Source organism: Apodemus sylvaticus, chromosome 19, assembly GCF_947179515.1.
Source record: "Apodemus sylvaticus chromosome 19, mApoSyl1.1, whole genome shotgun sequence".
In the NCBI taxonomy this organism is placed as follows: Eukaryota; Metazoa; Chordata; class Mammalia; order Rodentia; family Muridae; genus Apodemus; species Apodemus sylvaticus.
In genome coordinates this window covers 7261486-7287454 of record NC_067490.1, presented here as the reverse complement: position 1 = coordinate 7287454, position 25969 = coordinate 7261486, and the positions used below count along the sequence as shown (strand labels likewise).

At 50.5% G+C, this 25969-nt stretch overlaps 1 protein-coding gene across 4 annotated transcripts in view; it reads right to left on the bottom strand.

The window, feature by feature from the left end:
* The window catches only part of Zfand3 (zinc finger AN1-type containing 3), a 196130-nt gene continuing 170161 nt past the window's right edge, over nucleotides 1–25969 (bottom strand). For all 4 annotated transcript variants that reach the window (XM_052164549.1, XM_052164550.1, XM_052164552.1 and 1 more), the window contains 2 exons: nucleotides 19313–19480; nucleotides 1–1994 (listed from right to left, as the gene is read on the bottom strand). In XM_052164549.1, the coding sequence (XP_052020509.1) occupies nucleotides 1840–1994; nucleotides 19313–19480 (323 nt within the window). In that variant the 3' untranslated portion in view covers nucleotides 1–1839. The remainder of the gene's footprint in view (nucleotides 1995–19312; nucleotides 19481–25969) is intronic.

The window sequence follows — 25969 nt, the reverse complement described above, 5'->3', positions numbered from 1 at the left end:
TCCATACGATTGGTTTAATTTGTTTCAGCAGGAGAAAAAAAGAATAAAGTTACAAGATTCTTTTAATATTTTCACAATGTTAAACTAAAACTGAGCTCTAGGCTATGTGTGTAAGTCAATCTAGGACACAACGGGTTAAATAAGATTTCCTCTTTAAAGATACAAGAACTTCAGCTTCCCTTACATTTAACAAACTTCACAGAACAGACACTGTAGGGAACAAGCCCTCCCCCAGCCAGCTCTCCCAGCAGGAGTGGACCTGGCTGTGGTCCATGGGCACACGGCCCCCAGTGCCCCTCCCAGTGCTGTGGGGACCTGAGGGCCTAAGAAGGGTTCATGGCGTCTCACTGAGGATGGCCATGTGGTGGCCAGAGGGCTGTGGCGTAACAACAGTGGTAAACGCTAGGCAGACCTGGCACCTGTGCCCTGGCTGCCTTGAGTGAGGCGCTGGTCTAGGTCCTGAACCAAGACTTAAGGCTGGAGCTGCTGCAATGGGCCCCTGTGGTGGGGTGCAGACTGGTGCAGGGTGGGAAGAACATGATTTCCTATTTGCTATTTTGGATCAAGACACTGTACGTGCAGATCTGTTCATCTGGAGAGCAGACCTTGCTCAACTACACAAAGGAAAGTCACAGGGCTGAACCCTTCGTCAGCAGCCAGACGTGGACAGCTGCATGCCAAGCCACGGTCTGGGACAGGTGGCTCCTGTGTGGCACTTAGACCTGATCCAGGCTTTCAAAGAACTCCTAGCATGTCCCCGGCCCTGCCCACCTGACTGTCGTGGTTTCTCACCAGCCCCACGTACCTGCCCCACTCAGGCCCAGGCTGAGCCCCTCCCACCCACAACCGCCACTCACGACGTTCTAGAGCGCCACGCCAGGGTCCCGTGCAGTCCACTGTCTTCCTTTCCTGAACTTGTCCTGAGGTGGGTGCCTGGTTGTCCTCAAACTATGGCTGCATAGAAACAGGTGGAGGTCCTGCCAGGAGGGGCACAGTGGCTTCCCTGTGCACTCACTGACTCTGCGGTCATGAAACATCTTTTCAAACTCCAAATAAAGAAATGTGGCTGCCGAGGCCCGGGTGCAGGCCTCAGCCCCAGGCGGCCACGAGCAATGCCAGTGCCCTTGGCAGCGACAGCCAGAGCCAGTGGGCACTGCCACGGATCCTGTGCAGAGAAGGTGGGGTCATGCGTGGACTAATCTTGAAAGGATCTAATTTTCAAAGTGAAATTGTCTCTTCTTGTGTGATGAGGTTCCCCGTAACAACAGGTAAAGAGCTTCCTCCATAGAATCTGTCCCCACCCCGACTTCCAGCGCTGAGAGAGAGTGAGGGCACAGCCCAGCCCAGCCACATGGCCAGTCTCGGCAGCCTCCTGTGGCCAAGGCACGCGTGGCCATCAGGTCCTGCTGGGACCAAGCGAAAGTGAGGAGGTGAAAGGCCGAACATGGAAGTTTCTGTCAGAGCTGCCCGTGGGCCGTGAGGCCTGTGCCTCCTCTACTGCTCAGTCTGCTCTGGACACTTTCCGCTTAAGGCTTTGTAAGTCTGACTCCAGCAGTGACAGGCATGTGTTGTTGTAAATCCACTAGCCATGCTCAAAACAAATATTCTTCATGTTTTAATTTTATACAATGGCTAGCAGGCACCTTAGTAACCAGCCAGAAATCAATTTCATCCACCATCAACCCCTAAACTACAGTACCAGGATGGCTGGCTAAAGAAAGGAAACGGCCGGCTGTAGTCTGACGCGTGCCCAGTACAAGGTGTCTGGCTGACTTTGTCCTAAATAAGGCTAACATTAGTGAACTAAGAACAGCGTCGTGTGGCGGCCGTGCCTGGCCTTCAGGAGCACCCCTCCCCGATGCGCTGGCAGGAGCGCCCCACTTTCCGGTCCAGTTTCACCATTTTCATGATGGCTTCCTCGCGGCCGCGGCCCATGTGGTCGAACGTACAGTCGTGCTGCTCTGGGAGGCGATGTAACATACAGAACACGTAGCCTGCAGGTGGGGAAGCAGAGGACACAGTCAGGGGCCTCACTGGCATCCACAAGACATGGACTCAGTACAAGGTTTCATGTCGCACCCACCCTTTAGCGTGGACCTAGCGTTTACCAGGCCCAGCTCCCTGGTACAGTGGGATCTGCAGCACTTCCACTGGGAAATGTCGTCACTGGCCCCGCCCAATGCAGCAGATGACGGGACTGCAGGGGGCACAGAAGCAGCTTTACACCCATGCCGGCTCAGAAGAAACCCTGGCACGCTCCAGTGGGGATCAAGTCACACTCACAAATGAATGGGGCTCCTATCAGAAAATGGCTGCTTTGCAACCCTGGAAAAGGTGACACACAGGAGAGGAAGAACGGCAGGAGGGCTGAGTGTGATGTCATCTGATGCCACCTGGTCTAACTATGCTCTAACGCCCTAGGAGGACAGAGAGCAGGGTCCTCTTAGGGTTCCCACCTGGACTGCCCTCCAGGCCATGGAGGGAGACGCAGGGCTGGCACATAAGAGAAGGCCAACAGCAGGAGGCCTGCAGAGCAGGACGTACAGGCTGACAAGGCGCACTGGGAACAAGGAAGAGGCCACAGGGTCAAGACCTCAGCTCACGGAATAAAGGAGAACTGCGCATATGGAGGTCACCTGGCTCCTCCGCAGGGTTTAAGGAGACTCTGGCAAGAGCACCACGGCCTGAGCCCAGCATCCCTCCATCTCATCCCCACCTCTCAGACCCATGGGCCTGGGCAGAGATGGCAGGCCTGGATGGCCCCAAATACACTCCTAACCCGCTTCCCTGTGTGTGCGGCAACTCACAGGGCCACTACACAGACACTTTCCTTAAACCATAAACCAACTGGCTGGAGAGGCCGCGGCCCTGAGGCCGAGGATTAGCTCAGGACTCAATAGCCCCAGGTTTTACGATGAACTTCACCCACGTGATGCTGGAGGCAGGTAGGTGGGAGAAGGGCTGGCGGGGTCTTAGAAGACAGCCTCCATGCGCCCTGCGTGGCAGCTGTTGCTTAGGCTGTGTTAAGGGCACACGCGTGCAGCTGAGGGTGGAGGGGTATGGCCAGAGCCATCCACTGTTCAAGAAACACATTATTAACTGCTTCCCAGGGAGAGCAGGGCAATATGTTTGACTCTAAATTGGGACTGGGTTTGAGGAAAAGAATAGAGATGAAATTTTTGTCTCTTGAGAAGCTAAGCTCCCACTTGGTGGAAAGGCAAAGTGAAGATTAATGAGCCCGTGTGTTACCCTTACTGATAAGTTCATTACTCCCAGATACTGGACACCAGTTGTCTTCTCCTGAGGGCTCCGCAGCGAGGCTGTGCTCTCCACACGGCCCACCCAACACACTAACTCATCTTTCAGGGACCAGCCGTCATCTGTGTGTGTGTGGGGGGCGGGGGCGGGGCGGGGACTGCACCAAGCCCTGCCCTAGTCCTCTCCACGCAACACTCACAGAAGGGCAGCGGCCCTGCTGCCCCTTCCTTCAGAAGGGCAGGAGGGTCTCTCCTGAGGTGGGAGCTGCTCTGCTTACTTCAGACCATAGTCAAAGCAGATCCCGAGGGCAGAGTCCCAGTGTGTCCCCTTCGTTTGGCGAGGGAGACGCACTGGCAGCCCCGTCCAGTAAGATTCTTAGAGCTGAGAAAATCCATTCCAGCCCATGCTCCACACCTGTCAAATGCAGTCCGATGCTCTGAGTTCTGCAAGCTGGAAACTTGCTAAGCGCAGGCACGCGGGGAAGACAGCAGGTAACGCACAGGCGGGGCCTGGGGGACATGTGTCCACCTCTCCATGGCCACACCGAGGTTATTAGATGTGGATTATATCCAGTCCTGGCATGATCACTCACCAGGCACAGGCCAGCTACTGCAGAACAGTGCTGCCGTGAGCGGCACACGCTGAGCTGTGGGTAAGTGCTGACTGAGAGATGGGCGGAAATTCATTTTTAAAACAAAAATTTTAAAACAAATTTTTAAAACAAAAGAAAATGGGAAGTTTCTTACAAAAATGAACTAGAGGTGACACACAGGTAGAGCAGATGGAATAGCCAATGTGAGCCTTTTTGGGAACACAGACCTGTTTCCAGAAGCTGTGCAGGGGTCGTGAACTCTCCATCACTCTGGAGATGGACGTTCTTGAGTCACAGACAAAAGGATTTGAGGTTATTGCCTCCTTTTGGCTGGGCTAGCCTGGGCTTCTCTAAGTCATTCATTAGAAAGCAGAAGGCAAGGCAGGAGGCCTGCAAGTTCTAGGAGTCTCAGAAACAGAGGAGGGCGAAACAGTCACGGGTCCTTGCTTGCAAAGGCCAAAGAAAGTGGCCCTGGGGGCTCAAGCATCAGAGCTGTGATGCTGTCGCTACTGCTCCCTGGGCGTCATACAATTCTTTCCCTCCCACTTCAGGGGAGACCCACCCATGACACACGGAACCCCCCACCCACCCCTTAGCAGCATGCAGTTTCGAAAGCAACTTCCATGTATTGGCTCGCCTCGCCACGGCCGTCTAAGTGCTTTACAGGGGTGGGCCCCAGCGTGCAGCACCGTTCAGCGCCCCACAGCCCAGAGGCCAGCTCCTCAGACAGCAGCTTCAAACTGGCCCTCCTCCAAGGCGTCTGAGCCATTTTCAGTATAACTGTACGAAGTGCACAGGCAGGAGGGCAATAAGGACACGCCCTTCATTAGAAAGGGAGGACAATGCAGCAGCTGGCCTGCCTTGCCCCTGTGGATCGCACCCCTTTCTCTATGTGGACCAGCCACTGTCCCCAATGCTGACAGACCACTCTGGACATGGACAGAAGAGCTAGAGAAAGCCAAGCACACGTGTTCCATCCCTACAACCTAGGATGTGGGCTAGACAGTCTCCAGAGGGGCTCAGCAGCCTGTCCCTTAGCCTGAGAAGACCCCTCAATTCAGCAGACTGCCAGGCAGACGAGTGGTCACACATATCGTGCAGGTCTGCCCAGGCCTGCAGACAGCGGGCAGCGGGAGAGGCCTGGGGCCTATCACAGAAGCGTCCATCTACGGTGAGGCCTGCGCAGAGGAGCACAGCAGAGGCCACCGGCTGACTCCCCCAGAACAGAGGTGGATGGAGAAGCAGACTGGGGTGATGATGGCTCCGTGGTTAAAGCACGTACAACTTTTCCAAAAGACGACCTGGGTTTGTTTTCCAGCACCAACCACACCAGCCCCTAACTGTCCACAGTCCCACTTCCGGGGCATCCAATGCCTCCTCCTCACCTCCGTAAGCACAGACATGCTTGTGGAGAAGTGAAGGAGAAGCCAGAGGCGCAGCTTAGTCTGGTAGCCGTTTCCTCCCCTATAGCCTTTGGCGCTCCCAGCCAGCGCTCACCCCCTAACCCAGGTGCTCTTGGCTGTGGCAAATGTTCGCAGCACTGGGAGCCTGCACAGCACCACAGCAGCCGGTCGGCCCTGGCTCTAAGTGTCTCAGAGCAGCAGCAGTCCTGTTCTGCTCCTGTTCAAACACTGACAACAATCACTGCCCAAGGGACACCTGACTGTCACCCAGTCCAGTGCGGAAGAGGCCTGGGGCAGAACGCAGCAGCCAGCTCAGTCCTGTCGCTGAGCAGGGACGAGCACTCCGAGGATCCGACAGGGTCAGGGCTGCCTTTTCTGTGAGACACAGAGAGCAACAAGACAGCAGAGTCCACACTCCTGGTGTCTGCACCTCCCCCACACCGGCAGGATGCTGCTGACCACTCATCATGGAGCTGGCTGAGCTGAGCAGCTCGGGACTCTCGGGTGTAAGCAATTAGGCACGGGCTTTCCTGCACGTCTCTCACCAGAAAGCCCCGCGTGCTGTTTTATTAAAGTCAGGATGGGACAAGGCTCAGCCCAGCGGCTCAGGGTCTCTACCTAACGTCTATACTTCCCTGCTCGTCCAGGCTCAAGCAGATCTTAAAAACACTGACAAGCCCGAGGACCAAGACGCGCAACAGGCTCTGCTGGCATGCAGCAGGAGGTGGCAGCAGAGCTGCCGGCACCGTGCACATGGCACCAGCACCACCCTTCGAGGCCCAGGACTGTGGTCAGACTTACGTCAGTTCTGAGTTACATCAGCTTTCCAAGGACAAGCAGAACCTATGAAACCCTTGAGACTTCATGAAGGCCATCTCCAAACCACAGCACTGCAAGAATCAAATATGATATCTAAAGAATCATTTTAAAGAAACAGTCCTGAGGATGTAGCAACCTCTCCCCGCATCACCCATGGCATGAAGCCAAGCATGGTGGTACATGCCTGTAACTCCTGCAACTAGGAAGGTATAAGAGGATCAGAAGTCCAAGATCATCCTTGGCTACAGAATAAGTACAGAACCAGCCTAGGCTACATGAGACCCTTGTCTCAAAAAAACAAAATAAAGTAAACGGCTCTGCTTTCTCTATCTATGACCAGGATGCTCCTTGGGGACGTTTCTCAAGCCCCAGGGCAGCTCGCCCGTCCCCAGCTCATTTATAAGGCGTGTTGGGAACACTGGGCGGTAAAGCTATGCTTGGGTTACACTCCCGCCAGCAGAAATCCCAGATTACATCCCATCCACTGATCCAACGCCCAAGACACAATCTGTAGCAGAGTTATTAAAGATCCGCAAGGCATTATTACGCCAGGCCCCGGCACGCGGGAGCAGCCGCAGGCGTTGGGGCATGGGATGTATCTGCTCTGCATCCTCCAGTCCTGGCCTCACATGGTGGATGGAAAGCCCAGCCCAGTTCAAGAGCCCCACCTGTGCTCTGCTGCAGAAGAAAAGCAGACCGGTGGTCAGGTCACCGCCAGGGCCCTAGCACCAAAGCCACAGCGCATCACCAGGCTGGCCACCTTGTTCTCCCCGCCACCCCCCAGGGAAAAGAGAAGTTGCAGTTTAGCAAAGCCCACAGCTCCTTAGGAGGTCACCCAGCATGCTGAACCAAGGGGAGGGTCTAACGCAGAAGCACACACCTGCTTTTCCTCAATCACACACTGAAACACACAAACGCTACGAGGGCCCAGAAAAGCAGCTTGAGGAAGAGGGGCAGGGGCCTCCCCAGTGACTCACTTTAGGCTTGAGAGCAGTCAGCAGTGAAAGTTAACTTGTCACAGGCCAGCTGGCCAGACAACGGGCCCCACCCTGCTGGCGGCCTCCTCAGTCTGGACCGGTCTGCAGTGCTTGAGACTAGTATCTTCCCAGCACCTCTGTCAGCGTCTACATCTCTACATCCCACGGATCCTCTTCCAATACTGAGTGCACTTTTTCCAGAGCTACTGCCACGGGGAGGCAGGTCCCAGAACCCTCCCCATGCACTGTCTCCCAGTGCTCAAAGCCTCCACACAGGGCTGAAGGCCGATGCTTACTGCTGCTGGCACTGCCCTGCTCCAGGGCTCCCCTACGGGAGCCTCTCCCACGGCCGGCGGCCCTCTGCTCACGCAGCCCTCAGATTCAGGGTCTCTCCATCACAAGTCGCTGCTAGCCTCCCGTGGCATCTTGGCTGCTTATTTCAGTTCTAATTTTAAAGATACTTGTGCAGCTTTTTGCATTGGCTAGCCCACTTCATGAAGCCATAAGACCACATTTCTGTAATTTCCCATGTACCCCTGCTGCTGCAGACAGTACTTGCTTCTTTCAAAGTAACAAGGAGAGGTCACAACCACACTCTGTTCTCTCAACCTAACGGACAAGCAAAGGCCAACTATGAGTGTAAGGGGATGGCCGGGTCGCAGTCTCTGTCAGCAGCTGCCAGCAGCCCAACTCTTGGCCTCTATGCTTGCCCGTGCTTTGTGACGTCAGCCTTCTGCACTTCCCTCTGCACTGGCTGTTACTCTAAAAGCAAGGACCCTGCACGAAGTCCCACTGGCACCGAATGCTGGGCCACATTGCAGAAGAGCTCCGATATCAAACTGCAGATTCCACAAATTCCACAACCTCAGTCCGCCTGAGCCTCCATAGACTGACCTAATCTTTCCTGCCTACCCACCCAGCTGTGATTAGGTTAAATCCCAGATCCCTTTCCTCCCCTTCTCCTCACACAGCCCTTACTACCCTCATGAGTGGTTTCCGCAGACAACCTCTAACTCAGGCCCTGAGCGTGCCCTGCTCTCCACTGCATGCGAAGGCTGCACAGACACGGAGGAACCAAGGTAGCGCGCTGAAGGAAAAGGCACTCCACATGGCTTGCCAGAGGTCCCTCTCCTCCAGCGTTTAGAAGGACTCAGGGACATATGGCTTACCATTTAGGATGCACTTGTTTCATATGTGTTAATTTCTCTTTGAATAAAATAAAATAATGAATATAATAAACTTCCAACTGTATAAAATAACAATCACCAAAAAAGTCTCTCATCTCATTCTGTTACCCTTCATGGAGGCGGAACCCCATGGCCACCAGCCTCTAAGTATTCTCAAGGACCTCCACACACCAGCATTTCTGCTTCTCTACCACAGGGGGATTTTTACAATGTAAATTAGATGATGTCACTCTGGTGCTTTAGAAAAAACTTTCAGTGCTAGAAATAATAAACTTATCACAGCTAACAAGCCCCAGTTGGGTGCTGCTGTCCCCACTCTCCTGCACTGGGCTCCTGCCACACCATCGGAACCACGGCACCGGCTGTCCCACAGGCCCACACTCTCGTCTTGGTCCAGGACGACTCCTCCCAGCCAGCCTGCTATGAGTCCCATGCTTCTCACCGTTGCTTACATTCTACCTGAAGTGACCGAGAGCTCCGTGTGTCTCAGGTGTTGCACACTTCCCCCAAAGAGAACAACACAGAGGTAGAGTCTCATTCATTCTTCCAGAATTCAATGAAGATGGACAATAAATAACTTTATCTAACAGACAACTAAAGGCAGAAAAGAATTACTTCTAGCATAATGGGACATAATATTAACAAAGGTGCCCTCCCCCACCCCAAGAAGTCCAGGCAGTACACTTCCAATTCTGGAGTGACCAGGGTGTCCCAGCCACCACTACTGACTGTCATGGACATGTGTTGTGCTTGTGCACTATTATTTATTTTTCAAGGTCCTTTTGGTTGTTTTTTGTTTTTTGTTTTTCAAGACAGGGTTTCTCTGTGTGGTCCTGGCTGTCCTGGAACTCACTCTGTAGACTAGGCTGGCCTCGAACTCAGAAATCCGCCTGCCTCTGCCTCCCGAGTGCTGGGATCACAGGCGTGCGCCACCACACCCGGCTATTTGTTTTTCTACCACTGTGATTAATCCAAGCTTCTGCTCACGGAATCCCACGCAGACATGTAAGGACAGCATGCAAGGCCCTGGAGTCACAGATGAGCGGGGTGGACAGTGAGAAGTAACTCCACCACAGCCCCCACTCCTGCTCACTCCTCAACTTTACACTAGAACTTTGGTCAGTTATTCAAGATTCAACAGAAAATTAATCCTGGTACAACAGCTCAGCTCCAGGGAAGAGCAATCTAATTGAAGCAAGAGTATTAACATAAATCTGGCCCCTTAACTTGTAAATCTAGAGCCTTCCCTCTCTTCCTGGATAAATCTGTAGCTTGGCAGCGCAAGTACAGAGAAGCGTGTCGCCCTGTGTACTAATGAGGACTCACAAACCTTCCTGTGTGAACTCAGCTCCCCACTCCCAAGGGCCAGGGCTGACCCGGATCAAGAACGCTGGCATGTGTCTAGGGAGCATCCTGGTAATGGAGGAAGAGGCTTGCTGGGCCTTGCCAAGCTCCAATGGCAGCTGCCATAGGACTTGTCTCACCTGGAGCATTCTGTCTGCCACCGCAGACAGCCCAGATCCAGCCGTTTCCTGAGCAGCAAAAGCAGGCTTCTGGACAAGTAAAGACTTAACAGAAACTTCTGGCTTGGGAGAGCATTCAACACGGGCACAAACCTACTTCCTGTAGCCCTGTAGGGTCTTCCAAGTGAGTGAAGCCTCTGAAAGGCCGCTCCAGAACAGCTGGGATTCCTTCCGCACGGGCCGGTCTGACCTGCCGTCCAGACACGCACAGACGAGCATATGCTTGGGTGGTGGTGCCCCTGTCCTGTCTGAGGACCCAAGCTCTAAGGAAGCCAGCCCTGGGAGAAAAGGCTGAGAAGGCCTCACCCCAGTGTGGAGGGCTGCTGAAGGCCAGCACCTGGTCCTTCTGAGCGCCCCAGTGACCCACTGACACAGTCACTTTTTTTCCATCTCTAACTCCGCTGGGTCAAATACATCTCAGCAGAGCTGAGAGCTGGCAGGTCCTCCTCCCCATCAGTCGGCCCAGGTGCTGCTTCTCAGCTCACCCAGCCCAGCCCTCCCAAGGCCCTGTGCTCCTGTCCCACAGACGTGGCTCCCCTGCAGCCTGGCTCTGAGTCTCACAGGCTGAAGAGCTGTGGTGCCAGCACCATCCAGCACCATGACAGCCAGCAGCCCAAGACCACGCCACACAGACAGCTGAGCCTTGCAGAAGACAAAGTGGCCTGTAAGATGCAATCAGAGCTGGGCGGTGGTGGCGCACGCCTGTAATCCCAGCACTCTGGGAGGCAGAGGTAGGCGGATCTCTGAGTTCGAGGCCAGCCTGGTCTACAGAGTGAGTTCCAGGACAGCCAGGGCTATACAGAGAAACCCTGCCTCGAAAAACCAAAAAACAAAAAAACAAAAAAAATAAAAAAATAAAAATAAAAATATGCAATCAGGGCCGGTGGTGGTGCACCTTTAATCCCAGCACTGGAGAAGCAGAGGCAAGTGGATCTCTGAGTTCGAGGCCACACTGGTGGGTTGACCGAGCCAGTTCCAGGACAGCCAGGGGTATGCAAAGAAACCCTGTCTTGTGCCCATCCCAAAAAGATGCTCAGAGAAACCAGTTTCCACTGCTGTCATCACAGGGTGGTGTTGTGGTAGGCAAGACGAAAAGCTGAAGTGGCCGCCTTGCTGGAATCTCTATCTCTAGGACCTGTGTTGTGTGACCTCATCCAGACTTTGGCCTGCTTAAATAACCGTACTTTCTAGAATTAGACACAAACTTCACTGATACTGATCTTGGGGAAAAGGTGGCACTGAAATCTCCCTAACAAAGGAGCCATGCTCCAGGGTGGGGCCATCGTCCAGCAAAGGAAGCCACAGGCTCAAGGAGTGAAGTGTTTACCAATCGTCTGCTGGGTATCTGTGGTCTCTGCTGAGGCTAAGCAGAGGAGGAAAGAAACTGCTACATCCTGCAGCTGAAGAGCACTGGGGCACACGGAGGGAAAACAGCCCACCCAGGTCACTGGAAGCAAAGCAAGAAACCTGCTGCAAACAACTCAATACACTCGGGCCATATGTCACAAACCAGGGACACCCAGGGAGGTCAGCCAGAATGCCCTGCAAGGAGCCCCATTTTCCTGGTCAGTGAGACATGGGTCAGTGCCACAAGGCTGCTGCACCACCTGTCGCCCAGATGTGTGGGAAACAACAGGGAGGGCAATGCTGCAGACCCTGTCCTGCCCAAACACAGGATTTAGGTGAGGTTTCAGGTGACACAGAACACAGTCATAGCACGGAAGCATGGAGAGGTGGCACACAGGGGAGTCAACAGCCTTTTCTGCCTTGAGTAGACACCAGGCATGCACACAGCATACATGCATACATGCAGGCGAAACACTTGGACTCCTAAAAAGAAATGAATCTTAACACCAAACCAACCCTTAGCACACCGGGGAGCTACAAATACCCCAGACTGCTGCTTACACAGCAGGTTTCTCATAATCACTGACCTCTAAGGGCTGAAAATATGGTATAGCCTCGGCTACAGTCACCTACTCAACATTTAGAATGCCCAATGGGACAGTTTGGAGGGGAAAAAAGACGTGAACTCAAATCTCAGGTCTTACCTTAGCATCTCCAATACTTAATTTCAAAGCTTGAGTTTTAACTCTCAGAACTGAGGTGTCCCTTAGGAATAAAACTGACACTACCTTAAGACCTAACTGGGGACAGATGGTCAACGGCACTATTCGTATGTCTCCCACAAGACTCCCCTTCTGTTCCCACGGTAACAGCATGTCACTGTACATGTGGAGCTGTGCTTCTGAGCCAGGCAGAAGAGTGAACATGGTGCTTGCAGTCCGCAGAGGGGACAGCTATGTCCTAAAGCCACATCACCAGAGGTCCGCCCATCAAACGAACAAAGTCAGAAGTGACACAGAATTCGCACTTACTAGCTCTCTACTCAGTTTAAAGTTGTAGTAATTGTCTTATGTTTCTTTCCTACGACACAGCGAGCTTATTAAAGTAGAGTGGGCCCTGGGTATATTAGGATTCCCTAAAGCAGGGCACCTTCCCCCAGGGACGCACTGCTGATGCGAGTTGCAGGAAGACTAGAGCACCCAGTGGCAGATAGTCACACTAGCTTTAAACACAAGAGATAAGATAGCCCTCCTGCAGAACCTTGTGAATATTTATGTCATTAGTCTGTAAGAATAAATGTATATCCCATTATTGCTTATAAAATGTTATTTCATATACATGTACATATGTGCACATGTGATGCATGCATGTAGGGCTGTGACTGGATGCTATGTGGTGTTACTTTGCTGCAGAGACTCCCTCATAGGGGTCCGAAAACCTAACCAGAAATTTGGAGGCTGAACTAAATGGAGGTTCAAAGATACTGGTCCAGAGAGAAACTAAAACACACAATGAACTCAGGAAGACATGCTGGGTCCTATGTGGACAGCAGGGCAGGACAGGGTGGCAGGGAGGTGCACTGAGGCTGAAGCCTCTAGCTGAGGGCAGGAAAGGGCACTGCCATAAGCAGTCAACAGCCACCGTAAGCACTACAGTCCACTGACATCCAGGAGGTGGTGATGTGGGATGGAAACCCTACCTACAAGCCACAAGCTTCCTTGCTAAGCCGTGTGAACGTCTGTCTCCCACACTCTCCTGGATGCACTCCTTAAACACAAGCACTAGCTGGCACCAGGGTGAGAGCAGTTGTGGGAAATTAACCCTTAAATTGTACTTAATGCTAAAACGACCTTTGATTTCAGTCGAAGACTAAAGGCCAGGGTGTTGGAGGTGCAATAGGTCAGCAGAGGGCAGGAGTATGCTTAGCATCTAACCCAGCAGCTCCCTATGTGTACCTACCCGACCCAAAGAGAAAAGAAATGGAAGGAAGGCAGGCAGACCCAGAAGGGTAGACTGTGTGCTCACGGGTGACACACCATGTGTGAGCAGCGTCTTATGAAAGGCAGAACTAACCGGAACTAGATTCTCCAAGAAAACCAACTGTGTTTCCAGAGGAGCAGCAATCTAACAAGAGGCAGGTACTGTGGATCTAAGCACAATACCACCAGAAAATCAAAATACATAGGGATAGCTAAACAGAAGATACATTGTGAGACATATAAAACATGGCTGAGAAAACATAAAGACCCAAGTGAGCAGAGAGCGGGGAGGCTGTGGGGCTCACCGCTGTCAGCCGCACACGGACCACTCACCCCCCACCCCCACGCTGACTCCAGAAAAATCAAGTTGTACATCACGCCTGTCCACCTAAAGACTTATCCAGCAGCACCCATTGCAGCTGGTGTAAGCATGGCCTGCCCTCGCAGTGTGGCTTTCTCAGGGGAAGGGTAACTAAACAGTAGCAACCCGGACAACTCTCAGAGCAGGCTGTGCACACAGACCTAAGACTGTACTCTGTGAACCCAAGGGCACTGAAATTCTAGAAAAAACAAAACTGCCAAAGAAAGCAGGTCCGTTGGCTGGCACTAGGCAGGAGGTGAACATGTCAGAGGGGCTGAGTCCTTCTAGAAGGGTGAACTAAAAAGCCACTGGTGAAGACGACATGACTTCAATGAATTTACCTCAACTCTCTGAACTGCAAAATGGAGAATTTTATGGAATGTAAAATGTTATGGTATACTCATTTTTAAATTTTTTTAAAATCTTTCTGGACAAAAAATTAACCAAAATTGTTTATTATTAGATCACAACTATAAACTATCAGCAATTCCTCTCAGAATGGTCCCTGTTCGTCTATAAGTGGTCTGGGCAGGCCGAGCTGTCCCCTGGGCTCTGATAAGAGCTAAGACAGCAGCAGCCACACTGCCCCTGAGGTGAGACCAGGTGTCAGGAGGGAGGGCGCACAGGTGACATGGGAAGCACATGTGTTCAGGGTCCTGTACATGAAGAGCACAGCCTCTGTTGCTTGCCTTGCTTGGGGAAGGGCAGCAGCCACATCCGTGCTGTCTCCACATCGCCCTGGCCAAGCACACATAGGCTGGACCTCGGGAGGGGAGCAGGTCTGACACTTCCATTTGCTGTGACAGACAAGCAGCACAGGCATTCAGATGTTTGGTTTTAGCCCAGAACTCTTGCACAGTAAAGGGTAAGTGGCTATTTAATGTGAGCCAGCGCAGTGAGGGCGGGGAAGAGGCGCTGCATGGGAGCCTCGGGACCTGCCGCACGGCTCCTAGCATCTTTGCTTCTCTCGCCTAGGGTAATTCCCACCAGAGAATATGTTTTTCCTTTTGGAGTGTAGACAAGACTCACCCTCCTCTTAAGCCATGGGCAGCACACACCCACTGCTACCTCAGGAGCACGGGAAAAACTGGGCCTTCCTTGGCCTGCAGAGTGGGTCTCTCCATTGCATCAGCCAGTTAGTTCTGGCTGTGGTAGATCTCTAGTGTGCTGTGTGCCTGACTAAAAAAGAAGTCAGATCATGATGACCACTGACGGTGCTTGACGGAGTTAACATCCAACCTCCTCAATCCAGAACCAGAAGCCTCCTCTTACTTTCTACTAGACCCTTGCCACCCGAAGCCTGTTCTATCCAGCTGCTGACCCACGTCTACAACAAACACTGCCATCTAAGCCACGCCCATTCTTAAGGCTGAAATGTAGAAGCTGTCCAGTCTTCCAGGAGGGATGAAGCCCCTGCCCCATCCTCTTAACATATCTTGTAACATGCTAACGACTCAGTGCTGGCGTGTCTGCGGTAGACTGTTAGGTGTGCGCATGCTTTCTGTCAGGCACAGCATGTGACCTATCCTGCGGTCTCTGCAGAGGTGGCTGGTTTAGGACTGAGGAAGGAAGTGAGCCATGGGGACACATCCTACGTGTCCCACTCCCCCTCAACTCCTCAAGGGAGACAGGAGTGCGGATGAAAGAACTTCAAGTGGCCAAATGGGGAACAATGTGAGTAATGAAAAACATTATCTACAGCCCTGACTCATAAGCCGGGGAGGGAGGGAAGAATCCACGGCAGTGATGGGTTTAGAAGAAAAGGCACCTCCACTCAAAGGATGCCAGTGCCAAACAAACTGTGGAATCAGATCATTCTGAACTGTCACATGAGACTAGTTCAGGCAGGATTCATGACTAGATGCCAAACCTCAAGGATATCATTTGCTTTTTTGAGACAGGGTCTCCCTATGTAGCCTTGGCTGGCCTGGAATTCTCTGTCTAGTCCAGATTAGCAAACTCCAAGATCTGCCTACCTCTGTCTCCAGAGTGCAGGTATCAACAGCATACGCCACGGTACCCAGCTTCTCAGGGACGTGGGGACGAAAAGCACTGACATACTGTCAAAGTATGTTCCACACATGCACAGCTTACCGGGTGCACTAGCGGAGGTGAAAAATGGGGTGTGCACGTGAATCAAACAGCAAGCATCACCACCGAGAGACTGAAGAACCCTGAGCTTTCCAGAGCACAGCGCCAGCAAAGCTCATCAGCACAGCAGGACAGCAGCAGAGAGCACAGCTGAACTCGCTAAGGCCCAGACCCCACATGAGGTGTGCTTGGATCTTAAAACCCATGACACTGTGTGTGCACGTGTGCGTGTTCATGTACAACAGAGAGGGGGCCTTATTTAAAATATCGAAATTGCTAAACAAAGTTGGTAAGAATGTTCCAGATTAAAACAGACTAAAGATAATAAACATAACAACAAGATCTCGCACTGAAGGGGAATGGAGCATTACTAAATCAACGCACACAAGTGGAACGTGGGCGGAGCTGGAGTGAGCTGAGGGACCAGCTTTACAGTGCAGTGTCTGTCTGTGGCCCTAGGAACATTTCCGAGGAGGAAAAAGCCATGGTGATCACGACTAGCTCTCAGATGGCCTGAGAACACGTTTTATTTCCAAACAGAGCTGAAAATGAGACCGAGGCCTGCAATCTCTTTTTCTTGAAAATCCTTGAAGACCCAAGGGCGTCCAGACTGGTAGTAACAGTCACGTAGGACTCACCCCAGAGCCTCTACGAGTGGCCAGCAAGTGTGTCCCCACAGACTGCCAGGGAGTTCTCAGGGTACCACACTGAGACTTTAGTCTATACAGACTAGATCTCTTACCTCACGAAACTTAACAAAAATGCCTTGAAAGGACATTTCAAAACACCTGTCACTGACAGTGAATGTCAGACACGGAGCAGCCACAGCAGCACACACAGTAGCACACGGAGACAACACACTGCAGAGCCCCAGGCACCCCAGGCAGAGGCCCAGCCACAGCGCCATGGGCTCTGACATGGACAGAAAACTTACTCTGAAAACAACCAAGAACGTGAGATTACGACGAGGTCACGAAAGCAGCACTGGCCCAACGTGAAGCTAAGTTGCCACAGACTAACATGTACACAAGGTCTTACACTAGCACTTGACAGGTAATTCTGTGGTCTTGAGAAGCAATGCCAGCATAACAAAGCCATGCTGAGGGGTCATACACACAGCATTCAGGTGCTGAGCATGGTCCACGGTCGATTACAGCGGCCAGACTTAGAACATCCCCTAGGTGGCCTTAGGAGACAAGACTTGAACAGGAATGGTCAATTCTGTCACCCTGACAAGTAGAGACTCAACAAGCGAGCCTGTTCTGTGTGGACTGTGGACGACGACCTAGGTCGGAGGACCAGCCGACCTACACCACATATCCTACATGCTTTTTCTAACTGGTACCAGGGAAGATTTCACAGGAAAAGGGTGTTCTTTTGGGATTGTTGACAAAAAGGTTATCTATGTCAGTGAGACAGAGGAGAAATCATTGTCAAAATCCACCTACTTATTGCAAGCCCAGAGACCGTCCTGGCAATTAACAATTCCTATCACCTACAGCTGTCCTATGTGAGAAGGCTCAGAACTCGCCTTACAAATTGCTCTTTTGAAGATCAAAGGGAAGCTGAATGCGTCTGTGTGTGCTCTCCACGAGACTGTAATTTAATGGAATTTTTAGAGGGCTTTGCTGGCAGTGCTTGGATGACAGCCCCGGGGCGGAGGATTCTGGGAGCTTGGCCACCTTTCCCTTTGGAGCATCTTCTCTGCCTTTAATTGGCACCTCATTAGAAATTAATGAAAATGACATCCTCTGTTCTTTCTGCTCTAGGCATTGAATGCTACAAAAAGGCCCATCACAATTCATAACACATTCAATTTATATAGCAATGGCTCTTAAGCATTATTTATGAGATGTGAATTTCTTGTCAGCAGTTAATAACCTGTACGGAATGGAAGGGGAATGGAAGAAAAGATGGAGAATATACAGAGAATGCTTATTCTGTGGTGGACAAGCATTCAGTTCAACTGTGTTGAGTCTTCCCTCTCAGTAGTAAATACATTTCCCTCTGACACCTTCCAGGGCAGTTCATATCTTCCCAACATTCCATGTATCTTCAAGGAAATCACTACACAGCACAGCCCACCCTTTCCTTCCCAGAGCAATCCAAGGAGGCAGCCAGGAGAGCAGCACAAGGCAGTCTGTCAGAGCCAGCCCTAGAGCGCATGCTCTCCTGCAGCCCTTCATCTTTAAACAGTGGCAGGTGACACAGCCATCTTTCTTAGCTCATGGTCTGAGGCTCTCCATGAGGCACAGAGAACTCCGTATTTCTAGGGAGGATCCACCCTAGGGACTTTTATCTTAGAACTGGCCAAGGAACTACATGTTGTCACATAACTGAGCACGACCTCAGGTCTACAGTGAACCTTCTTAGACCCAGCCTCCTGGTCAGGGTCTGATGAGGATGACTGTCTCAGACTGATGGCACAGCTGACCTCATTTGAGAGGCATGGGTGCTAAGACCTGTAGAAACTGAGCTTTGCATCAAAGCTGCAGGGTAAATGTGGAGACCTGGGTCTTTTAAACTACTCTGTGAATCCCCTTGCCTGCCTGGAGAGGAAAGGTAGCATTAGCCACTGTGAGATGCAAGGCAGCAAGCACCCCATGGACCAACTGCTTGATCCCCTCAGCACATTCCACATGCTACCAAGCACCAGTCACCGCTGAGGAGGAAACACGAATATTTCTACGTCTCCAGCTTAGAGACAAGCAGTCTGTGGAACAAGGGCAAGAGGAGCTCACAGTGAATAGCTGAAGACCAGCACAGCTCATCTCACCACAGAGCAAGAATCTGCAACCTCAGGGACCATACAGACCTGTCAGAACGGAGCGAAGCCACCACACCGCCAAAACGTTCTCAGCTCAGCACAGAACTCCACCCTGCCTCACCAGGCCACACCATGGGCTTTGGGGTAAACAGAATCTAAAACCCTGCAGACAGTGTCTGTTCCCACTACCCAACTCTCTTCCTGACTCACAATCACAGCAGAAATGAATGCCACACCTCCCCTTCCCATCCCCACAGCTGAAGGTATACCAGGGAGAAACAGTGACAAATATAGAAGGGTCATGCCAGGAACAGATGTCCCAACTTCATTTTGAGAAGCCAGTTCATCCCATGCTTCCCTAGTTCCATAGTACAGATAGCTGAGGCACAGAGCAGAAGAGGTTCTCTCTTCAGAAGACAGACAACGCCCCCAAACTCAGCTTCGCAAGTACACAGGAACTGTGCAGCCCTGTGTCAGTACCTTAATGGAGGACAGCCACAGCTTAACAGAGAACGGAGTTAAAGCCATTCTTGGAATGGGAAGTGGAGGAGTCTCAGAGGCTGCCAGATAACAACTCTATTCCACAGGCCATGGGACAGGAAAGCTGTGAGCCTAAAATACCAGAGCTACCATTTTACCTTGCGTCATGATCTATGTGGTCATGGAGAAAAACAGAATTTGCCTGGCCTGTTTCAGTACGTGCTGGACACAGTTTAGCAACCACATCCGTGTGCAGCCCTAAGAGGAGGCCCTGCGCTGAGGAGCGAAGGAGGAAAGCTGATACCGCAAAAGGAAACCGTCTAACCAAGCCATGACTGACGGGGCGTGGGAGCAGCACACTGAAGCTCTCCTCGGTGAGCTTACCCGCAGCTCACAGCAGCCCCACAGACTCTTGTTTGACTGCTACGTTCTAGAGTCTTGGATGGAGAGCAGCCATGAGTGAGTGGGAAAAGTGTGCCCAAGACTTTCAGGCCAGGTTCAGGCCGGTGCCCTGGGGAGGGTGCTCACCACAGCGACAGGATCCCAGTTCCTGCTGCACCAGCTCCAGCTTGGTCTGGCACTGAAAGCACCGGCGCCGGCTCTTCTGCTTCGACCGGCTGCTCTCCTCAGGCCGCTCCGTGTTCTCTACTAGTCGCGGTCGTTTCACGGGTGAGGCCTCGCTCTCGGACTGTGAATCTGAGCAAAACAAGACATGTGGGGATCAGAATTGTGACCTGGCTGTTCTCCCAGCCCGTGTGACATTTCCCCAACACAAACCAACTAAATAAGCCCTTGGATGAAAACGGGTGAAAGCAAGTTCAGCCCATTTCCCAGCTCTGCTGAACAAAGCTGTCCAGACCCAGTGTAGTGGTTAAGGCCGCCACACAGGCCAGCCCCCCTTTCTGCCTGCACAAGAGCAAAAACCAACAATCTAAATGTAAATCATTACAAAACAGCCAGCCAAAAGGAATTCACCTTGCATGAGCCACAGTGCTCTCCTGGGGGTCCTTTTCCACAAAAATGGCACTATTTGTGATAATAACCCTATTTAGATGCCTGACAAAAACCTTTGCTGCACGTCCTATTTGAAATATCTCTCTTTAAAGTACTGTCCCTTAACCTGAGATAAGAAGTGTGGTCCGTATGCAACGGAGACAAGTTGAAAAACCTCAATTTTTTTTCTTAATTACTTTGAGAAGGGTGCAGAGGAGAGAAGAGGAGGAGGGAAGGAAGAGGAGAGAGTGGAAAGGAAGAGGGGAGGGAAGAGAGGAGAGGAGTGTGTGTCATCCACACCGCATGTATGCGGAAGCCATACTCGGAGGCCAGGAGAGTTATGGAAGTTACAAACCAGCTGGTGTAGATTCTGGGAACTCAACTCCAGTCCTCTGGAAGAGAAGGAAAAGTTCTTTACCTCTGAGCCTTCTCCCCAGACTGAAAAGTCTAACTCAAGAAGTAAAGGCAGGCAGATCTCTGGAAGCTCAAGGTCATCTGGGTCTGCAGAGCAACTTGCAGGTCAGCTGGGCTACAAAGTGAGACCCCGCCAACGGAATGAATGAACAAGCAAGCCAAGCATAGAGGTTCTGCATGGTGCCAGTGTACTTACAGGGTAAAAAACGTAAAGAGACCCCTCAGAGCATGGGCCTCCCTCAGCTCCACCTGACAGGCACAGCCCTCGGTAAAAGCAGAGCTGGAATTCAAAGTGCCTTCAAGGACTTTGGCCCAAATGGCCAGGTATGCCTCCTACAGGCAGCACACACTTCCAGTTTCTGGGTCTACAAAGCTACAGAGAGCAGCCCTGTGGCATTCAATGGCACTGAGAAGGCGGGGTAAAGAAAAGCATTCACACTGCACAGCGCCATGGCTGGGAATCAAATTTCCGTCTGCATGGTCTTAATGCCAAGGTATCTCCACCAGGCCTGCTTTGGTGGAGTCCCTCAAAGTTACGGTTCAGGCTGGATCTCTTCTTCTCTTAATTTCATCTAATCAGATCATGTGCCAAACAGTGCCAGCAGCACTCTGGGGAACAAATGTGCCCAGTCCGATGCTGAGATTCCCTTAGCCGTTAAACACTGAGAACTTAAGCATTCTTGTAGAAAGCAGGAAGGAGGCATTCTCAGACAACAGGTCTACGGGAGGCTTCTGATTCTACCAACAGTACAATGTACTGGCCATCCTATACGACCACTGGGCCCTGGTTGTTTCTCCAAGAGTCGGTGTCCTTGGTCTGCGTAAGTGGACAACCAAACTATCTGTGTGCAGCTGTGCTGTGAGTGGCAGTCTCACACGACACTACAGCAGTGGTTCTCAACCTTCCTCATGCTCTGACCTTTTAATACAGTTCCTCATGTTGTGACCCCCAATAATAAAATTATCCTGTTGCCAATCCATAACTGTAATTTTGCTGCCGCTGTGAATTGTGCTGTAAATATCTAATATACAGAATATCTGACATGTGACTCTGGGAAAGGGTCATTTGACTTCCAAAGGCGTATAAATACCCCAGGCTGAGAACCACTGCTCTCCACCAAGAGGACCCACTCAGCAGACTGCATTCTTAGAATGAAGGCGCGCCTACCAGACACTAAGGTCCTCAGCATTAAAGCTCTGGGATACACTGACTTTCTCTGCCCTCTCTGATGGTCTTATATTAAATGGAAAGAAACTCTCCAGTCCACTAATGCTCCCTGGTGTGAGGAGGCATGGACTGAAACCCTCCCACTGTCCTCAGCAGGCCACCATCAGAAAGCTGACTGCACTGTGTGTCACTTCTTGGTGAAGTCAGTCATTCTCTTGACATTTTTCTCACAGGTCGACTTGGTGTTTTAATTAGAAGCTAATGAAACAAACAGAAGTCTACAGGCTCAGCATCATGGCTATGGACAAATTTTATATCTCCTCTGCTAATTAGTTAATGAAACCTTGTGCCGTGGGGTAAATTACCTAAATAAGAGAAACAGATGTCTATTATACAGATTCTAATTACATAATAATGACCTAAATAATTCAACTATTCAATTATAAATTTTAAATCAGTTAAAAAAAAAAACTCTCAGAAAAGACCTAAACATGAGTTAACAGTAAAACTCAAACCGTGATAGTCGATCTGCCTTCTGCTTCTCAGTTTCAGCCCCTCTAACTTGTAGCATTTTCAGCTTGGGGATCAATGGCAGAAACCATCTAATTAATCTATTTGCATATGCTGAACTTGGGCAGTAAGGGTTAATCGTGGAGAGCAAGGTGAACAGAAATAGCTCTCACACCCAGCGTTGACTGTCAGAAGACGCGTCCTGGAGAGGAGCATGCTCATTAGCAGCAGGAGGAGCTGCAGTGGCAAGCTAGATACAGTTCCCACCCCAGGAGTTAGGAGTGACTTCTAATTAAGGTCCTTCATAAAGAGCCTACAAAGCATATTTTTCCAGTGAGCTTCCCCTTGAGAGCTACTCCAGGCTGGGAATGCCCACACAGCCCCGTGCCAGGCTCTAGACACTGTAGGCCCCTCTTCTCGAGAGGCCAGTGTTTAACAATGACAAAGACACCACGTGAGACCTTCTAAGAAAACTTTCACCTATTTAACCTGTGTCCAATTTCTTGGTCTGAAGGCAGCCACTGCTCATCATGTGACAGAGGAAACAAGTGCAGTGTTTTTTAAAAAAACAAATGTCTATAGAGAGAAATTCCTCTAATTGGACTCTGCTAGCCAAGCGCAGACAGTAACTAGCACTGAGTCTTTCAACTCAGGAATACATTTACAACGGGAGCCTGACGGCAACAAACAGGGCTGCTCCTTTTCAACTGTTTGTCTCTGACAGAGAACCACGTTTGCTCCGTTCTGTCACTGTTCCTGTCTTTATTACTCATGTTCTCTCCTGAAATTTTCCAAATGAATCGTGTCAGGCCTGTCAAAACCCGAATCCCGTCTTTCTTACTCCCCTGCGCTGTGCAGCTGGCAGCCCACGCCCACCCCAAGCTGCTAACAGGAGCTGTGGCCTGCTGACATCTCAGGGGACCTCTCATCCCCTGGTCCCGCCAGCCCTCAACACAGAACCCCAAAGCCAGAGACAACATGCAACAAAGAACACGTCCCCTTCACCCACGCCTTCCACACAGCAGAGAAACAGGAGCCTGTCTGGTCTCAGCTCGGTGGTGGCAGCTTTGAGGTGCTCAATCACAGTCTCCTGACAGAGTGACATTTATGATCCCGACAGCCTGTGCAGACAGCAGTAAGAGCAGTAATTAATGAACCCTCACACATCACTGCTGTCTCTCCCTCCACCATTTACAGGAGCCTAAGCCGCTAAAAACCTCTGTCCACGAAAACCACCAGCTTCTCCTGGAAAAACTGATAAAGAGACTTGAAACGGGCCTGTTTCGCAGGTTTCTTCTTATGCTTTGCTTTTGGAGCATGTGGAGGGATTAGATTCACCTTCTCCTGGCAATTTACTCTGTATACCCAAAAAAGAAAGAAAGGAAGAAAGAATAAAAAGAGCCCCAAACCTTCAAGACAGTTAGCTCCCTCATTATCCATTAAAATTTATTTTTGCACTTAAGTGAAATGGGATTTTCTGTTTCTTTTTTATATTTCTAATGACTCTAGAATAATTTCAGAATAGCAAACTTAAAAAATAAAACCACTGCATGGACAAACTAAGCTTCTAGAGGCTGATGACTGAAACCTTGTGAGGAATACCAGATGCCAGTCCTAGATCATAACTACCAAACACTCACAGTTCACAGCCCGCTGGGCAGCACAATGGTTAGGCACCAACCCCACCCACCTTCCAACCGCGGGCTCCTTACTCCAAGCCATTTTCTCGGGGTGGCTTCCCATGCTCTTAAGTATACAAAGTCAGGGCTCATCCTTCCACAGACTCTTCTCCATGCTGGTAAAGGAAGATGGGGAAACTGGGAGGGTAGCACCAGTAGACTTTTGAGAATGCACCAAGCTTTTGAGGGTCTCTGCCCTTGGGATACTCAAAAACCAAAACACATCAGAACTCTTACAGAGGGTAAATGCTTTCATCGAACTGTGGTCATGGCAGCAATGTAGAAGGTGCCTCTACAGAAATGCCTTATCCTCACCACTGAGCCCAGGGCCCTAGCCCAGTGCTCGATCCCTAAGCTGACCCCAGCACTGTAAAGGCTTACATTTCTACGAGCGGCAGTACAAGTCTTAGAGATCTTAGTTTTCCCATGGAATGTGACACATCCCAATTCATTCTACTTATGAACATATATATTGATACTATCATTAACTTTTAAGGAGATTTTTAATTGCATACTTCAAAACCATAAAAATGTCTCTAGGTACCCAAAAGCCCATATACAGCACAGAAAGGGTGGGTGCTCTGTGATCAGCCCAGGTCCTCTGGGGTTTGGAGGGAAGAGTCCCTACCTCCACAGTGTCTGACACACACTGGACATCTGGATAAGGTCGCCTATGCCTTGGCAAGAAGTGGGTGTTTAACAGACGACAAGATGACCCAACTAGTACTACTTCCTTGTCCTCTCCTTCAGCCTGGCTGTATTCCTGTGACTGATGTCCAACACAGAGAGTCATGCAAATCATTCCTCTAAGCATCTACTTCTGTATAGCCTGTGGAAAGACTGTCTTTTCCCTCCTGGCTGTGATATTGATAATGATGGCTATTAAAATGAGTATTCTTCATTAAATAGTTCAAGTTGCTGGGGGTTTTTTTTAACTAAGGAAACTCTTATATTAACGACATAAATGAAAAGTAACAATAATCACAATCTCATTTAGTAACACCCCAGTTTATCTGAATTGTGTAACCACTGACCACCTGTGCAGAACTTGGCATAAGTCAACATCAAGTGTCTAATCTAGGTACAACCTGCAGCCTAGTAAATGGAGATTGAGTAGAGCGCTAACAGCACACAAAGTAGCAAACCCATCCTTAATAGTGAAGGGAGTTGACTGGGACAGCAATGAAAGATGAGGAAAAGGCATCTCCTGATGTGACCCAGAGGCAGGCGGCTGTGGCCCTGTGTCACTCTGCTGCCACTCTGCTGCTTCTGTCATGCCCACTTACTACATGCACACGTGGCAAAGACCCCTGCGAACTGTTCCACACCATGGAGGTACTCAGAGAACATCTCTGCTAGGTCCTGTCACTGCTGTTGCTATTCCGACTCTAATGAGCTGGACTGCTGGTGTATCTGTGAGGTGTTTGTAGGTGGACTGAGCTGCTGCGCTGACCTGTGAACTGAACTGTGGACTTTCAGACAACACAGATGGGAATTGCTCCAAAGAACCTTTCTAAACAGGTTCATTACCCCCCATCCCCCCACCCCCGTATCCTTTCTTTCCCACTACCTATGCTGGATGGTGGGCTAAAAGGGAGGTTAAAGCATTTAAGAACCATCATTAAAAAATAGGTTTTGAAAAACACTAAAGTTACATAGTCCTTTTTATGCAGTTATAAGAAATATTTCATGTACTCTTTCCCCACTTTCCCCACACCAGGCAACGTATGTTGGATGGGTGTTTTCAAGGCCCAGAACACCTCCATCACCACTAAGCGTCTGTTTTTTTCTTACAGAATCTCTGCATACAGTCTATGGCCACAGCTCAGGGAGAGCTGGGAGAGCTGGGAGAGCGGCAGCACTACTCCAGCTGGCCTATCTGCTCGTTTAGAACCACGCCACCCTTCTTCCAAGCTCTTGCTTGTTCTGCCATCCTCACTCTGTCCTCCATTTCCATACCTTGGCTACCCCGAAAACACATCTATATGGATACACACGTACAGGGACATAGAAACAGAATCATATAACAAGTAACCTTCTGCCAATGTAATATTTTTATTTTGTTTGGAGACAGGGTCTTACTGTGTAGTCCTGGCTGTCCTGAAACTTGCTATATAGACCAGTCTTGCCTAAACTTACAGAGATTCTTCATTCCTATTTCCTTAGTAGCGTTGGAATTGAAGGTGTGCGTCATGATGCATGGCTTTTCCAACATAACTTTTAAAACCATTCATCAAAGTAGGAAGATATATGATTTAAGAGGCTCCCTTCATTACATTTCTGCAATAACAGCAACTGAATGCTAACATAAAATACATATTATCAACATATACCTTCTAAACATTTCACACATTAACTCAATTTCTGCAACGCTACATGGGACGGGGGATGGGGGGATTATTATTTCCTGAATCTCACAGA